General features: G+C 40.4%; 5 protein-coding genes across 5 annotated transcripts; 1 reads left to right on the forward strand and 4 right to left on the reverse strand.

The window, feature by feature from the left end:
- Positions 1–79: 79 nt before the first annotated feature.
- IL334_004566 (uncharacterized protein) lies at positions 80–763 on the reverse strand (the record flags this gene model as incomplete). Its single annotated transcript, XM_062936283.1, has 3 exons — positions 80–238; positions 375–509; positions 578–763. The coding sequence occupies 3 exons, from the start codon at positions 761–763 to the stop codon at positions 80–82; spliced, it is 480 nt and encodes a 159-aa protein (XP_062792334.1).
- A 1,693-nt stretch (positions 764–2,456) lies between these two features.
- IL334_004567 (uncharacterized protein) lies at positions 2,457–5,542 on the reverse strand (the record flags this gene model as incomplete). Its single annotated transcript, XM_062936284.1, has 9 exons — positions 2,457–2,578; positions 2,718–3,476; positions 3,568–3,683; positions 3,797–3,981; positions 4,079–4,133; positions 4,200–4,306; positions 4,411–4,611; positions 4,684–4,733; positions 4,825–5,542. 9 exons carry the CDS (start codon positions 5,540–5,542, stop codon positions 2,457–2,459), a joined length of 2,313 nt encoding a protein of 770 aa, XP_062792335.1.
- Positions 5,543–6,617: 1,075 nt separating this feature from the next.
- IL334_004568 (uncharacterized protein) lies at positions 6,618–7,649 on the forward strand (the record flags this gene model as incomplete). Its single annotated transcript, XM_062936285.1, has 1 exon — positions 6,618–7,649. The coding sequence occupies one exon, from the start codon at positions 6,618–6,620 to the stop codon at positions 7,647–7,649; it is 1,032 nt and encodes a 343-aa protein (XP_062792336.1).
- Positions 7,650–7,895: 246 nt separating this feature from the next.
- On the reverse strand, positions 7,896–14,962 carry IL334_004569 (uncharacterized protein; the record flags this gene model as incomplete). Its single annotated transcript, XM_062936286.1, has 16 exons — positions 7,896–7,966; positions 8,032–8,610; positions 8,665–8,747; positions 8,823–10,054; positions 10,110–10,318; positions 10,374–10,542; positions 10,630–10,884; positions 10,966–11,147; positions 11,222–11,350; positions 11,437–11,755; positions 11,833–11,997; positions 12,064–12,695; positions 12,741–13,340; positions 13,419–13,548; positions 13,686–14,651; positions 14,843–14,962. The coding sequence occupies 16 exons, from the start codon at positions 14,960–14,962 to the stop codon at positions 7,896–7,898; spliced, it is 5,841 nt and encodes a 1,946-aa protein (XP_062792337.1).
- Positions 14,963–16,036: 1,074 nt separating this feature from the next.
- Positions 16,037–17,557, reverse strand: IL334_004570 (uncharacterized protein; the record flags this gene model as incomplete). The annotated part of the gene is made up of 6 exons (XM_062936287.1): positions 16,037–16,202; positions 16,307–16,444; positions 16,535–16,731; positions 16,808–16,925; positions 17,013–17,179; positions 17,315–17,557. 6 exons carry the CDS (start codon positions 17,555–17,557, stop codon positions 16,037–16,039), a joined length of 1,029 nt encoding a protein of 342 aa, XP_062792338.1.
- Between the last annotated feature and the right edge of the window lie 384 nt (positions 17,558–17,941).

A 17,941-nucleotide genomic window follows, 5' to 3' on the forward strand; every position in this document is an offset into this window, starting at 1 on the left:
AAGAATCCACGATTTATCGAACAACCTCCAGCCAGTAACTAGTAACTTGAATTTCAATCTTGAGCTTGGATTTCGGATATTAAGCTAAACTCATGATGTCCATCATTTCCACCGCACGATTGAATCTTGATTGTCTAGGTTTCGATTTGACCAATCTCCAATCTTCCGATAATCTATTCTGCAAAAAACTACCTGTCGTACATCCTTTCAATTCATTTTCGTCATGAACGTTTGTCACCTATTAATTTCCAAAATAGAAAAAATCCGATCAAGCGAAGAGAGTATCAGTTAACTTGTACTTGTTTTTTTCCATTCGTCCCATCCAGAGCGAATTGGTGTAAAGAATCGGGGATAGGTAGCAAAGAGATACTTACATTGTAATTCGGTTCATGACAATTAGACTGAGCGTCAATCCCTCTTATATACCATGTATAAGGTGGCGGAGGTGAATTTGAACATTGACATTCATTCGAATTCTCGTACATGTATTCACTACAACTGCAGAATTCCTATTTGTTCGAGTATTAGTTAAGGTAATGTATGATCATGCACGAATTTAAAAGGAAAACCCACTCACCAAACAAGATATACCTTGATTGTTGAGATTCACTTTTAATTCACTTATATCAGATGATATTTCCCCAATCTCACATTGTGATTCCGAGACTTCATGGGTAGTATATGTAGATGTATAGGGTAGTCCCATGAAATGACTTAACCACCATGAACCTATTAAAGTCGAAGAGAAAATTGAGGATAACATACTGAATCGAGTTGGATTCAACTTGTATAGCATTCAGCGATTGACGATTTTGTAGACTTTTGGTATTTTATGGCTGGTTTTGTGTGATATGATTTGATATGCTTTGATTCGCCAACAGATAATGTAGCAGGAGAGAAGAACGAAATGAAGAATATGTTGTATCGTTATTTGAGAGAGAGAATTACTTTACTTTAGTATGAGAAACAATTGAATTCTTCTTATACACACACATACATATATACATAACTTACATACTCTCTGAATTTTTCGGTCAATCTCTCAAATATTGTCTTTTCACTTCATTCCTTTCATGTGCATCTATAATCATTTGTATAAACTCAACTTATCCCGCTGTTTTCCATCTTCCCATTTCCATCCTGAAAGGATTCCGCACCTAGTATCGAAGCTTGATATTCGGAAGAAAAGGAGTACGATCGACCGAATAAGAAAGAAAGAAAGAAAGACGACAAAGAGGAACAAGAGTAATGAGGCGACATCCCCTCCATCTGAGATCTTCTGGTTCCTGTTTCTCGTCTTGCTTTTTACCCAGTGGACTTTGTATGAGTTTAGCATGGTATGTAAGCCTATTCCCCAGATTACTAGAGGTAGATCATTCAATCCCTCTAGGGGCGAATAAGGATCTGGAACTCTGGAATCAGCTCGCAGCTCACCAACCCAGGATGATGAAATGGGGTATTTTGGGTATTACGTTTTTCTGGATTTTGTTCATGTGGGAAGAGAGACAGATTTTTGTTGCGCGGGTCAGGCACAACGTTACCCGATTATTCAAACGGGAAGGTCAATGATTATACCCCCTAAAACTCTCATTTCTCGAGGGGTGTGAGCAAAGTGCATCCTCCCTCTGTTCTCTGTATGATGCCATGCCATATTCCAGACTCTCTCTTGCCTTTGAGTGAGTCCGACGGATGAACACGGAAGGACTGAAATCTGCTTCGAGGTATGGCATTAAAAAGGTTGCTTTGAGCGGGATCATCAAGCTTCTTAGAGTAGTCTCTCATCACCCATCACCTCAGACTTACTTACCTTCATCCCACACATATCATGGCAGAACCTGTAGTTTATCTTCCACTTTACACTTCGGGACAAAGCCGTCTCATATTCCCGTAAATGCAAGGGGGGATGGGACGAATTAAAGTTATTTCAAGATTTTAATACGAAATTACATTTTATACACGAAAGTACCACTAAAGCTTTTGCAGCATCCGAAACATGTTATCAGATACGTTAAGCTAGCTAAGGAAGGAAGCCATTACATAGTCGAGAAGCGCCTCTGACGTGATGTACCGTATTGCTTGATCTACCTCCGGTTGACCTGCACCTCCTTAGTAGAATCACTTTTAGTCCATCAGCATGGGAAGGTGTTCGTGCTCAATGCTCTCAAACACACCGTCAGAATTAGACTGTGTGCTGTCTGACTAAATGAGGTAAAACGTCAATCTCAATCAATCTCAGTCTAAGAACATCAAGCATTCCTAAATATGCATCCTTAGATCTGTATGACTAAAAATACAATTCTAATTATATCAATACTACGAGTAGTACTCGTACTGTTTACAATGCACCATGCGATTATTCGAGATCAAAAGAAGAAAAAAGATATATGTTATAGTGATGTTACGATCGGATTGGATTGGCTTTTCAAGTGGATGATAAGACGATAACGAACGTGTTGTTATGCTCCCAAAGTTTCTTCAAAAAAATCTATGCTTGATAAACCATCCATACAAGATTTCAAATTGGATGTTTCTCTTACTGCTGATTTTGCAGCTTTGAGTAATTGAACAGGTCCACATACTATGATGTACTTGATCAGTTACGAAATCTTGTTTTCTCGGGCGTATACCAAAAACCAATACCATATAGGCAGTATGAAATTGAAAATGAGATTGTGGAAGAGAATGATAATAATGTGTCCAATTTTTAGATTACTCACCTGAAACATTCATGGTACCTATACAGTTCTCCGCGTCATATTTAACGATTTCATTTAGTTTCGCTCTACCTTTTCTCCATCTTATCTTCTCGGCAGTTTCAGCGAGCAAACCATATCTGCCTAATAAAGTTTGCCTTTTGGGTGAAAAATAAGTTTCGTCTCTTGATTCGTTAATTGGTGTTCCTGGTATTGAACAAGTCATACATCCTTCATCCCAACTCCTATCAGCCTCTCTTCCTCTCAAAGCCATAATTCTAGGTGTCACTTCGTTCAGTATTCTAGGTGTCACTTCGTTCAGTATTCTAGGTGTCACTTCTTGTATTGTATCGTGCAAGTTCAATTCTGTAGGCCAAGGTTCATCTGATGAATGTGATTTCGTAACGAATATATCAATCTCAATGTCGATATCGTGATCAACATTTATCGAAGAAGATTCGTTTGAGTTTGAATCTGCATTATCCTTGGAATATAATTCCTTTATTCCTTCGTTCAATAGAGGAGCGATCCATTCTATATCTTCAACATGCCTTATATGCCACACAAGATGTAGTTTCTTCACGGCCGATTTACCTTTTTTGACATTTTGCAGTATTTGAAGGAAATGTCCAGATACGAATGTAACGCCCGTTCCACCTGCCAACAATAAAACGGTGGAATACGAATCGAGGGAATGAGCATAACCGTATGGTCCTTCGATATACAGTGGGACAGAGGTGGTGAGATCAGATGATAGGGCTGTACGAAGTTTTTTGGTGAATCCTGATGATGAAGTGAGGATTTCAGCACCGGTCATATTTGCCGTGATATACCAAAGATAGATGATTTGCAAGGATTTTGCATCTGAACTCACCGGTATGTACACGAATCAAGAAGATGGTATCATTGGCAGACTCGGTGGGTACGTTGGCGATGGAGAAAGGGTGCGATTCATGAGGCATTCCAGATATGGAAGGAGCTGAGATGAATCTATTATATCCGAAAGCGACTCCAATTAGCGTTTCTGCGCACATTCGATACGATCACATGTAATCTTAAGATTCGCCTTGTTTTCGTTTCGCGTGTCAGGATTTGGAACTTACGCATGTTGACCTGCTTTCCAATGAAAATTGTCTCGCCGTATAGTCACTCTCATCACATCATGATCCAGCAATTCAATCTTACTTTCACCTCTTGATTTCCATTTTCGTGGATTATGGAAATTGTTCTGATATAATACTTTGAGGAATCGTAGCAGTCGATCAAATATCCAAATAGCCAGTGCGGGCTGTACATGTAAGCTTTGATCAGCTCACTGAAACAGTGAACTGTAGGAGACAGTTCTCAAATAGGATTAAATTCCAGTAAGTGGAGAATCAACTCACTAATACCCATTGTCCGAGGTAATACCAGTGAAAGTAGGCTCCAACAAGATACATCCTACGGCATTATCGCGACTCATCAGTATACCAACAATATGCTAGAAATGAATCCCGTCGAACTTACACGGTAAAAATTATATGGGAAGCCAAGAAGAATTCATATGCCACCCGTCTAACAAATCTGAAACTTGTCACCCAAAGCATGGTGAATCCAAAAAGAGCAGCGATACCCTACACGATGCAAAGCTTATCAGCATATGAAGTTGAAATTGGTGTATGTTCGCGAGCCAAATACAGATACGAAACTATCATGATGCTTCATACGGAGTACTCACACATAAGAGATATTGTCTAAAATCTTTGACTGCCCATACTCTAGGTGTCCAAAGTATAGCATGAACCCAACTTGTCATTAAACACACTCTTGAACTTGCACGATGAAGATAATTAAGCTTTTGATAAGTGATTCCGGTAAGTGATGAAATTGGGTTATTCTTGCTGACCAATAAAAGAATAATGGGTAATTGTGAGAATGACTAAGTCACATTTTATGATTGAAGATGGTCAGCGAATAACAGTAGATATCGATCAAAGTAAGATAAGCTCACCAATATACCCATCCTATTAGCGATATTATCATTGTGTAGAGGCCACCAAGCTTTTCGAATTCACATTACTCAATTAGCGAACTTATCATTCATTTATCTGTCTTTGAGAAAAGAAACAGAAAGAGAAAGAAAACAACTCACAATCTGTTAAATGAAAACATAGATAAAGATATACCGTGACATATAATATTGTAAATGAAGCATCCATCAAAGTTTCTGGGCCATATAACCACCAAGGAAAAGATCTCAAATACATTATATTTCTAAAAGTTGCTGATAGACCTGTTATTAGTCTTCTTATCCAATAAGATCTGACTTGATCATGATCTATGATAGTTGAAGACTGAGATTGTGGTGAAAATCGGGATCGTGATTGGGATCGAGATTGTGGTTGCGATTGGTGATACGATTGTGATCGTAGATGTGGACGTGAATGTGATTGTGAATGTAATAATTGAATTTGTTCATCGTCATCATCTTGATCATCTCGATCCGTTGTATTCAGTGATTTGTATGATACTGATTGATCATTCTGATTTCGATTCAAAGCTTTCCTTTTCCTATAATGATGTTTTGTTATCCTATACAGATGTAGAGTTACCATTAAAAGAAACACGCTAATTATCCAATACCAACTATAAGGCATCACATAAGCTTTATACATTATTGCGCCATCACTATCATGTCCATGTCGTGTGCCGTTGGTCGGTTGGCCATGGTCGGGTATAGTCGATGATGAAGAGAGATCGAGAGAAGACGATAACGTCGGTGATGGCATCGATATCGATGAAGTGATCGTTATCGATTCATCGGATGAGGAGGGCATAGTGAAGATTTCTTGTGGATCGTGGTCTGTCATATTGGAGGAGAATTATCGTTCAGCTTCGGTTTTTTAGTATTATATGGCTTGTTATGATGAGTGTGTGGGAATATAGAAGAGATGACCAGAATGTAAGAGTGAGAGTGCCATTACAGACAAAAGTCAAGCGACGGAAACTATGAACACGACGAGGAAGGAGAGGAGAAAAGCGTTTATGACTGTGAAGGTGTCATTACTGTGAGGCGAGGATAATATAGCGAGACCAAGAGAGGTTAAAATATGGATATGGGGTGAGTTTATCAGATAACATAAAAGAGTCTGCGAAGTTTAATGACTGACCATGTGATACATCATCTCTTAACATCTCTCTCTTTTTTTTGCCCAGTCCCTCAATCTCGCAGCTCTTTCTTCGGGTTTACTACTCTACTTTGAACCACATGTATTAGGATATTTGCTACTCGTATTAATTGTCAACGAGGTATATAATACTTTGTATACGATTTGATTCGACCGAAAATCCGAAAGATGCTGTACTCGTATTGCCAAGTCCCCGCCCGAGGCGTTCCAATTTGAGAAAAGACTGAAAGCCGTAATCTGATAAGGGAATCGTCCAAAGGATGGGCGATTGACAACACTCGTAGTCTTGGTAATGGTGTGAATTTTTAAAGTTGAATGTCATATATCACTTTGTGTTTTGCTTTTTTCTCTATTTCGGCCGGTTGTTTAAACTTATCTGATACGCTGAGTAGTTGCCAGTCACTGCGATGGAATCTCTCATTCCTCAGCTCAGGGGTAAGTACGAGTAATAACAGAAACCAAATGTGGGAATTCCAGTGGCGTTCGATATTTTAAGCGCCCACTATAACTGTACTCGTAATTATTGATTAATTATTGAGCGTACCCCAAATTCGTGCACAAACAAAAGGGGTATCCTGATCTGAATTAACTGTAAATGGTATGAATCCCCGTCTGCGTGAATGATTTTATTGCTCCAATAGAGGTTAGAACATTTCTACGAGTACACGTTTAAAAATTGTTGGGCTATTCCTCCCCATTGTTCTGTAGAATCTCATCGCATCTCATCATTATCCAAACTATCGACCTAAACATACACATGGTTTTACCCAATACCAATTCGACTACCGCAAACATCGGAACTGATTTCTCTTCTGCGGAATATTGGTCGAAGCGATTCGATACAGAAGCGTCTTTTGAATGGCTAGTATCTGATGAAAAATTACTTTGTTTCATAGAAGATAATCTACCTCCATCGCTTTTGACTCAAGAACAAGATCAAGACCAAGAAGAAACAGACACAGAAGATCATGACAATGGCAAGGTGACAGATGGCGGCATGAAGGAGAGCCTGGATGGGAGAACAAAAGATACCGTTAATGTTGATATACTACATTTCGGTTCGGGCACTTCATCACTTGGTTCGACTCTGCATCGTCATTTAAACGATACGAATTTATCAAGAAAAAGAAAATTGAATTTGAATTTGCATTCGAATTTTCAAGTGTATGATAGTGATTACGTTCCACTACCTAAATCTGTACCTGTACTGTCGACCTCTACGACCTCTGCGACTCCGAGTACGATTACGACAAACAGTGTCAGTGATGATGTCCCGTTCATATTACAAGATGTCTTATCGATCGAATCGTTATTGAAAACCTTGCCTAAATCACTTTGCAAAAAATGGGATTTGTTAATTGATAAATCCACTTCAGACGCTATATCCTGTTCATCACATTTACCTAATCACGAACATCCGATATATGGTGAAAGTCCAGTCGATCCGGTAGAGAGGTTAGCTTGGAACCTAAGTAAAGTGACTGGGAAAGGTGCAAGGTGGATATCAATTTCCTATTCTACAGATAGATACAACTTCATTTCATCTCCCAAGTCACCTCCATCTTCCTCTTCCTCATTGCCCCCTGCGAGATTTAGTCACACACTCAACATTCAAAATGAACATGAGGGAAAACAAATCGATTTCGGCTGGAAAGTCTTATCTAAGAAAATGATAGATACCACTTATATACCAAGTGGACGAATCATAAAAGATCCCAAATCAGGTATGGAGAGAGTGGTACACGAGCCTGAAACTGGAGTATGGGCTTATGTATTAGAACGAACATAGAAGAGCAATAGAAGAGCAATATAAATATATATATACCACGCACATGTATACCCAGGTTGAAACAGTTGAACTTCATACTACCAAAGCATCTTTGGATTAATTACAAGGTCGAAATAACATCCATGCTAAGTAAGTAAATTGACAGACTCATGTATATCACACTTAGTATCTCTAGGGGTGAGTCACCTTCATCTCTCATTCCATAGGTATCCTCTCTCAATGATCTCAACTCGTCTTTGCAAACGACTAAATAGGTAAACCATCTGCACCCAAAGCGATTTTGACTTTTTTCTTGATTGGCTTCTTACCACTTTCACCTATTGATTGGAGTTTATATCAGCTTCAATTACTCATAAGTCAGACTGACTTGAAATTAACTTACCTTCAGGAGGCACTTTTCTCTTTGATCCACCACCACCACCACCATTGCTTTTCTTTTTTCCATTGGATGAAGCTCCATTCTTCGGTGTATTCGTACCTGTACCTGTACCTGTTGTATTTGAAGTCATCGTTGGACCATCATCCGCAATACCGAAATCTTCATCTTCATTATTTCCAGTCCCTTTATTTGGATTCTTGAAGAAATCATCTTCATCATCATCATTTTCAATACGTAATCCATCCCCAAATGCAGATTTCGATTTGGTGTTCGCATTGGTCGTGATTGAAGTTGGGATATATCCGTGTAATTCAGCTTGTTTCCTTTTAGCTACACTTTCAGCTAATTCTTCATCATCCATGAATAATGATGCTATCTCAGCTGGTTTAGCCACATCATTAATCGATTTAGTTCCAACGACTATATCTTGTACATCTTTCTTGGCGCGAGCCATTTTCAATATACGTTCTTCGATCGTTCCTCTTGCGATCAATCGATATACCGTTACTTGTTTGGTTTGTCCGACTCGATGTGCTCGATCCATAGCTTGTGCATCTGATGATGGATTCCAATCGTGGTCGTCTGAATTAACTTGGACGTCAGCGAAACTCTACACAAGGGTCAAGTCAGACTCACAGAAGATGACAGTATCAGCAGCAGTCAAATTGATACCCAAACCACCAGCTCTTGTACTCAAGCAGAATACAAAGATATCAGGACTAGTAACAGATAATAACATCAGCACCTGTTGATCGATGATTTCTTCTTTTTCAATATATTGTCATATTACTCACTTTGTTTGCCAGGAAGTAACCATGTCTCTCCTTTCACCTATAGGAGAACTACCATCCAGTCTAAGGTATTTATACTGTCTAAAGATCAGATATTCTTCAATGAGATCCATCATTTTAGTCATCTGGAAATAAAGTAAGACTCTGTGTCCACCATCTTTCAACTCTCTCAACAAATCATCTAATCTTGCTAATTTTGCAGAATCGACAATCAACCTTTTGGTTGGTGGGTATCTCAAGGTTGAAATCGGTTGTTGTTCATATGGCGCAGAAGAAAATAAACCCTCTGGAGGAACTGATAGTTTTGAACCTCCATTTGCGTTTGCATTGACTAGGTTCTGTAATCTCTTATAGGACAATGGGTCATTTCGTTCGGATGGTGATAATCCATACATGATTTCTTTGACCAATGGATCATCTAATGATCTATCTTGAGCGTTTAAGAAAGATCGATCTGAAACCACTGGCTTGATTAGTGGTGCTATGACATAATCAGATACGAATCTCGCATCCGGTCTGGAAAAGAACGATTGATTCCATGTCCTGGTAGTGATATCTCTCAAGGGTATTCCGCCTGGTATAGAAGCGTGAGGTATTTTCGGGGGTATGGAAAATCGTTTCTTCGTACAGGCTGATAAATCATTTTCATCCAAATATGGTCCATCAAATATTTTCCTCTTTGAATAATCATTTTCTTGTAGAAGGGTGATGAGAGGATGCGCTTTTGCAGATTTAGCGATTTCAGATGGTGATCTATCAAGTATTTTGACGAATCCAAATTCACTCTGTTTCTCTTTCGATTGTCGATTGATCCAATCTTCGTTCCATATATTCATGAGATTCTTCATGACATGAGAATCACTTCCTGCCAAGCTTTCTTCACTGGGTATGTCGACCACTCCACCGTCTGTCCAGAGAATCTTGGGAATCTTGACTTCGATGGGGTTTTTGGCTGAAACCGGGAGGTATAGTTGATCACCTTCCCTTGCGAGATTACCAGATTGAGAAAATGTTCCAAACATGTATGGTGAAACGACATCGGCTCTTTCGAATAGATCCGGGTGATTACATACTTTTCGGAATTGCATGACCAGGTTCATCAAGTTCTTTGTACCAGAAGTTTCGGAAGCATTATTGGCCTGAGCAATAAGGTCCGAAATAGATACTCTCTGTCGAAGTGCTGTGTAGATGTTTCGTTGACGTTGAGATAGATCGACAAGAAGGTCGATTTCGATCTAACAAGATATCAACATTTTGACATGGCTCGCATTGCAAAGAAGGACAACTTACCTTATCGCCCAACTCTTTCTGAACATGCTTCTTAACACGTCGCAACATGAAAGGCTTCAGAATCATATGCAGCCTTTTCAGTTGTTCAGGTTTCAGGGATCCTCCAGAACCCCCAGCGGCGTTTTCGATATCCTTGGAGAACCATTCGGAGAACTCCTCGTGAGAGTCGAACAAGGAAGGCATAATGAAATGTAGTAACGCCCAGAGCTCTACAATATAAGAATCAGCTGCTTCGTCCAACGCTTGTGGGAGATTACAGCTCACCGTGCATAGAGTTTTGGATTGGTGTACCGGTCAGAAGTAGCCTATTTCGACAGTGTAACGAGAGTAAGGATTTCCACCTAGCACTAGAAGAAGATTTGATAGCTTGAGCTTCATCAAGAATCATGTATTGCCACTTCATCCCTTGAAGGTATTTCTCGTCTTGGACAGCCTGTAGAAAAGTGGTAGATCAGCTCAGACCATACCGACACAACAATCACACTGGAATTGTAGATTGACAGAGACGAGAGAAACTTACAAGTTGATAACTTGTGACAAGGATATGGAATGGCGAGTCCTCATTGAAAGTTTGGTTTTTCCTGGACCAGATTCTTCTTAGCGTTTCTCTGTCTTTCGGACTACCCCAATAAGGTAACGCCTTGAGACGAGGGACGAATCTTGCTAATTCCTGTTGCCAATTATGCAATGTGGATGAGGGTGCGATGACCAAGAAAGGTCCCCAGAGATTATGGACTTCTGCTAGATATGCGAGGAGAGATATGGATTGGATAGTCTATTGTTGGATGGAAAAGTATGATCAGCTAACACAATCCTTTTTTGATATACAGAATGATTCTCCAAGCTTATGACTTACTTTACCCAAACCCATTTCATCAGCCAGAATACCATTGATACCCTGTTCGTACAAGTTACCCAACCAAGTCAAACCTTTCAATTGATATTCTTTCAATTGAGCCATGAGCATTTTCGGTTGAGTAATGGTAACCGAGTTTTCACCTAAAGATGGATTCTGGAAATTGAGTTCGTCTCCGTCCACTATAACAGTCCAATATAATTAGCACTATTACATTTGTAGGAATTGCGTGAGCATATCCAAAGGAGAAACGTACTGGTATCATCTTCTTGTTGAACTACACGTCCAGCATTGGCTTGATCGAAAGCTGCTGCTTTAGCTTTAGCAGCTTGAACAGCTGCGTGTGCTCCCCTGGCTGCATGTCGTCGCAGATTCTCTTCATCGTCTGTGGATGAAAGTTTAGTCAGCTGAATGGTCTTACTCTTCCCGTCATGGGTCTTCCCCTGATCCGATCACACCATTACAACTCACCATCATCGTAGTCGATATCCGGTAAGGGTTCACCATCTTCACCCAAAGCAAGATCTTCATCTCGACCATGAGGATCTTCGTTGAGAGGTTTATCATTTGGCGCTTCATCATCCGGTCTTTCAGCTTCTACCGTTTTGATTTTCTTGCCTATAAAATGACTGTACAATTCAGTCTGAGTTAACAAGAAATTCAATTTTCTCGCTTGTCTCTTGGATTCTCTTGCTTCTTCTTCTTGTTTGGCTTTTTCCAGAGCTTCTTTCTCTGCTTTCTTTCGGGCAATGAGTTCTTCTTTTTCGTTCTTCTTCCAGAAAACGAGCATCTGTGCGATAATTTAGCGTGGCTCCAAACAGCCGGTGAAAAGACATAAGGAACAGGAATAAATGGTTGTCCACTTACCTCTTTCACAACCCGCTTGGCCTTCGATATGGAATCTCTAGCATTTTTAGTTCTTTGAGTAATCTTCAAATTCTTTTGACCATGTCCATTCCTCACGGCAGCTTGAATACGTCTAGCAGCAGACTGCTTGACGGTGGTATCGTATCCTTGGTAAACTCTGTACACCTGGGAATACGTGAAAGAAGGTTAGTGAGAGATGCGATTCTGGCCAGATGGTATTCCGTCACTCACCTTTGGTACATCTCTAACAACAAGCGTCCAGATCTGTCTCTGGAATTCCTCAACAAGATCGAATCTCACTTTCGCTTCATTCTCACTTATACCTCTGGGGTCGTGAGAATTGGGTGCTGGTCCAGGAGGTTTCTCTTGAATTTCAGGTAATACCTCAGTTGTGGCAAATGGAAGATCCAACATCGAATTGACATCTTCATCCTGATCTTTGACGGTGTAAGGTTCAGTTGGAAGTGGAGTGACATTGATCTGTTTTGAAGATTTATTATTATTTGTGACTTTTGAAGAGGATCCTTTTCCTTTTTCCTTTGGAGTTGAGATTTCTTTGGTGATTTCTTTCTCTATCATCTCATTCTCACCTCCATCTTTATCAGATTTCATTGGTCTTGTCCATCTACCTTTACCTACACCAGGTTCTTTAGCTTTACTTTTCTTTTTTGATGTAGTTGTAGTAGAATCGATGTTACTTGAACCCCCAACTGAATTCGCTCTAATTGATCTGTCTTCATCCAAATAATCAAAGCCAAATCCATCTGACGGTCTATGACTTTCATCATTGTCATCATCTGAATCGACGAATTTGATTTCTTCTTGATCATCATCTAATTTTCTTTTCTTCGCTTTCGCTTTTCCTTTTCCATTCCCTTTTCCATTTCCTTTTTTACTGGGACCTGGACCTGGTTTAGATTCTGATCCTGACATTAGGGCGGAATCATCGTTTAATAAAGCGGCGATATCAGCATCAGCTTCACCATCTGCTATTGATGTGTCACCAGCTTCTGAATCATCGTAATCTCCCACACCTGAATAACCTTTTCTTCCTCTTCTGCTTTCGATTCCTCTAATCCTTTTCCAACCTTTTGCTGGACCTGGTTTCTTTCTCACTGTACCATCTTTATTTACAGGGGCGCCACCGTCTTTCTCTTTCATTCTCAACCACATTTCATCTTGAACAGCTTTTACGTCATCTTCCGTCAATCCACTTATATCATTAGACTCAATTTTTCTGATGACTTCAGCTCTCGTCAGTCCACAAGGGTTGACTATCGTTTCAGGATCAGTGGGATCACCTTGAAGGATTTCTTCTTTCCCTTCTTCATCTTCATCTTGATCATCATCTTCATCGTTTGAGAAGGGATCGACCATATCTGATCCGAAATGAGTGGGAACAGGACTGGAGACAGCTTCATCACCCGCTAACCCAAGTAATTCGTCATCCAGGTTGGCATTGAAGGGTTTACCGCCCTTCGACTTGCGATTGTACTTCCGTTTACCTGCTGTAGACACATGAGCGTGTAAGTCAAGACAAGATGGGCTTAGAAGAATACCGCAAGGGTCGATGACTTTTGACTTACAATTAGCTTTAGGTTTAGATGATGATCCTTTTTCCATGACTTGACCAGGCATTTGTGGAAGGTTGAGCGGTTCTTCAGAGTTCATGATGGATTTACGAGCTGATTTTTTTCCATTTCCATTGAATGGTGGCTAAAGCAGGTGCAAAAGAATTGTCAGTGTTTATGTCCCTCAATCAGATAGTCAGTTGACAGGTAAAAGACACGAATATCACTTGACGGGGTTTGGTTTGAGGACAGGAAAGGAAAGAAAAGAAATATTTTACATACCTGATAAACTTGAACGAATTTAATGATTTCTTCCACTTCATCTTCTCTTTTCAATTGATATTTTTTCAAACCCAATTCCCAAATATCTTCATTACCTAATAATCTATCATCTGGTCTTAATGCTCGTGAAAGCTGAATAGAGGATTTAACAGGTGATATTGACATTGATAATGAAGATCGCGGTTCGTGAGTGTGAGTATGAGTATCAATATGAGATTGAGGTGGTACTTGAAATATATCCGATGGTGGATAATCTATGTTTGATCGGGACGTTGATTGTGATTTTGATTTTGATTTCGAATTTGAATTTGATTTCTTAATTGGTGAAGTTGAATAATCTCTTCCCCTTGAATATTCCAGTAGTTCCCTTTCCCTTTCAAGCTCAAGGTCATCCATGTTTGTAGGCAGATCAAGCTCACGCTCACGTTCACGTGTACGATCAAGAGCGAGTTTAGATACGTGTCCAGGTAAAGGTGGTGGTAAACCTTCATGGCTTCTTATGACACTTGTAATCCCTTTACCATTTCCATTTCCATTCCCATTTGATCTTTCGATATCTCTTCCCCTATCCACGATAGATCCAGAAGCGTCGGCATAGGAAGGAACGATTGATCTCGGTCTTCCAAATCCCGTTTCATAGTCATCATAAACTCTATCGTAATATGCTGCTGTACTACTGCCAGGATTGGGTTTAGGATTAGGGATGGAAATTTCAGTTGATGTTGAGGGTCCAACTCCTGATTCGTATGTACGATTATTCGTTGGATATCGATTGGATGAGGTGGACGATGATGCAGGATATATCGCGCTATCGTATATATCCCTATCTCGTTCCCGCTCTCGCTCTCGTTCTCGCTCTCGCTCTCGACTGTCAATGCTGGGGATGATGTTTCGGGGTGGAGAGGGATTGACCAATGCTGAAAGGGACATCCGTGATGATGGTGTAGGACGTGGTGGTGGAGATAGCTACGTGAAGGGAAGGGCAACATGACATTAGCTTGCTAGTGTCGAAGATTGATCTAGTGAAAAGAACGGCTTGTATGACGAGATAGAAGATATCTTGCTTCGTTCCCTCAACAACAGAATTCTCATCCCCCTATCTGATGAATACCATGAAGAGAGGAGAAGGACAATGGGTCAAAACTAAAATCTCTCACCTCCATAATCCTTCTGTCAGCAGTCCCGTTCAATCCGATTCTGTTCGTGGGGCTTCTACTCGAACTTGAAGATGGTCTCCTCGTGTAATGAGAGTGATGTTGATGATTATGTTCCGTCATGATGCTATGCTATCGATACGAAGGATGCAATGAGGGAGAAAGACGGTGAAGAAAGGGTCTCAATGAATGGGTATGTGACGGGCTTGACTGGATAAGTGTAATGAATCGTTGTTTGATTGATGATTGATGATTGGTGATTGACGACTAGGTGACGTGTTCGTTCGTTCGTTTTTATCGAGAATAAGATTATGAGCTGGGTATACGAGAACCTAAGAGTGATTCAAAGCATTACTTGGTTGGCAATCCCCTTGACAGTATATGCATTGATATCGACTTGCATGCAGAGTGTCACGAATGAACTCACTATAACATGCTATTATGCTGGGGATACAAAAACGCAATCAAGTGCACTCTAATCGAACCTCAATTCAGTCTCTTGGTTGGTGATGCATCGTTGAAATCGTTAATCGTTAATCGTTCAAAAGTCTGTGCACAGTAATAATGGTACGGTAGACCAGTAACTATGAGGTTTAATTCACGTTGGATGAGGATGATGATGAACTATCAAATGGTGGCGATGGGGCGTGTATCAGGTGTATTGAATTCAGAATACGTGGAATGCATGATTGTTCTCTCATTTCTGATTCTTGTTCTTCGTCCTGGGGGTTTGGCCGGGGGGTGGTGGTTGGTTGGTGGTGGTCATCTCCATCCATCCCATTTCTTTTTCCTCCCTTTTCCTTTTCCGAACTTTGTCATTATCCTTCCAATCTCTGAATAAATAATACACAACAGTAGTAACGATGGAAAATAAAATACCCTCCCACCATACAAAAATGGTTTTTACCCTGAATCATCCATTTAAACACCTTCGCGTATCACTGATAACCCACGTGGCTGGTACCAACCTGGAAGATACACTTGCAGATCAATGACACGTCATCATCAATGGGAGATACAAGTATCACAAATGTTGAATGCATTGTTCACATCTTCTAATCACACCAAACCCAAGTGGTCGTAAAGATGCATGACTCGTTTCATGACAAAAGACATATACTCTTCAGCACCATTTACACTGTTCACACTTTGACCTTTCCTTGAGATGTATACCTTGTTCCCGCGCTAGAATTCACACTACACCGTCGCATCCACACCGCTCTTGCTGGCGGTCGCTTGGATGGTGGGAGGTACCGATGATGTTGGCACCGTAGGATTTGAGATTGAGTTTGGGGAAGTGGCAGTTCCTGGAACCGGAGAGGTGGAAGCTAATCTTGCATCTAAAGCTTTAAGTGCCAATGCTCTATTTCATCAAGGTCGAACTCATCAGTCCACAGATTTCATTTTCACGCCTCACACATCGTTTCTCTTCCGCGCTCGAGATTGGTCATGGAATACGTGACTCACCTTCTTCGTTCTGCTTCAGCTCGGGCACCTCCTGGACCAGGTAATAGAGCGTAATTCGATGGTTCATCCCATGCTTGAACGAGTTTGACTTTTACAGCCAATTTGAATATCTGATTACCGACCATGGCGATATAAGGTCTATACAGATACACCAGATATTCCCATATGTCAGCTAATCTTGCACATCTATGGAATATGCCAGCTGATATCCAGAGCCAAAGAACTCACCTGATAGGAGGAGGGAACCAATATTGGAAAGCGAAAGTTTCACTCCTATCACCTCTGAATTCACCATTCTCAGATAATTTAAAGAATCTAAGGTACCACCAAGCTATTATGAATCCAAATTGGATCAACATATAGGGTGAAGGACCAAATACCAATACTGCTACATTCGAAATGAGCAAGTGAATACCTGGAAGGGACTGCAAGACAAGTGGAGGTCGGTTAGCATTATTCGTATTACAGTACATCGTCAATGAGGAAAGAAATGAAACTAACCTTTACTCGTACTTTGAATTTACCGAATATCTGAACTTGATGTTCTGGGATCAATTGGGTGAAAGCGACTAAGAAACCAACTTGCAATCCTGATAATCCATGATAAGGCATTCCATATCTATACCGAGACACTCCATTCAGCTTATATTCTCTCGTTGTATCGCATATCAAACGTTATGGAGTGTCTGACGAGGCATGTACTTACAAAGCTTCTTCTTGACCTAGAACGAACCATACGATCCAACTAAATCCGAATGCAATCACATTAGATCCGACAATTGTGATTATGCTGAATTTGATCAATTCTTTTATACCCCATACTCGTTCCAGATATCGACATGCCAATGGTATTGATATGGCTGATACTATGAGCTATTCAGAGTTGGTATGATCAGCTTGAATGAATTATTCTAGGAGGATATCGTGACTTCTCCCTCATAATTTCCCTTCCACTCTGCGTTTGTGTGTCGTCCTCCCCTTCTGCATCATAGGAACGAATTGACTCACCCCAGTTATACCCAATTCGACCAAACCAGCAGTCAACACCGTCCAAGGATACCAAATGCTTTCACCTGGACTCATTACCAACCAAGGTAATTGACTGCCCCATGATCCTGGATTTGCAGAGTTCTCCAAGGCCAAATAAGATAAACCTTGTCCAATGACGGATAATAAGACTACGGTGAGAGTTATTAATCTCGTACCTAGAGGTATTGAAGATAAGAATGGTAAGAATGATATTGCTGGCATTTTTGCTTGGAGTGTTCTATGTCCCTATCCTTGATGATCGAGGCTGCAACCTGGTGATTGAAGTATTCTCGAAACCTTTCGGTACTTCTTAAGCTGATGATGATCCAGTCAGTGGATGATATCACTGTCGAACGATGTCAGGTACCGATTAGACCAAGAGAATAGGGGATGGTATCAGGAAGAAGCGGGAAGAGGGGGAAGACAGGGGGATATGAGAATGGAAAAAATCAATAAACAAACAGAGAGAGACGCGTCTCTGCATGAATATAACTATCTAATATTTATATTGATCATTTTATCGTCATTTATCCCAAAATTAAAATACAGTGGATAGTGTTACACAACATACCTCAACGAGCACAATAATATAGCAACTCGTTACAA

This window comes from Kwoniella shivajii, chromosome 6 (assembly GCF_035658355.1).
Source record: "Kwoniella shivajii chromosome 6, complete sequence".
Classification (NCBI taxonomy): Eukaryota; Fungi; Basidiomycota; class Tremellomycetes; order Tremellales; family Cryptococcaceae; genus Kwoniella; species Kwoniella shivajii.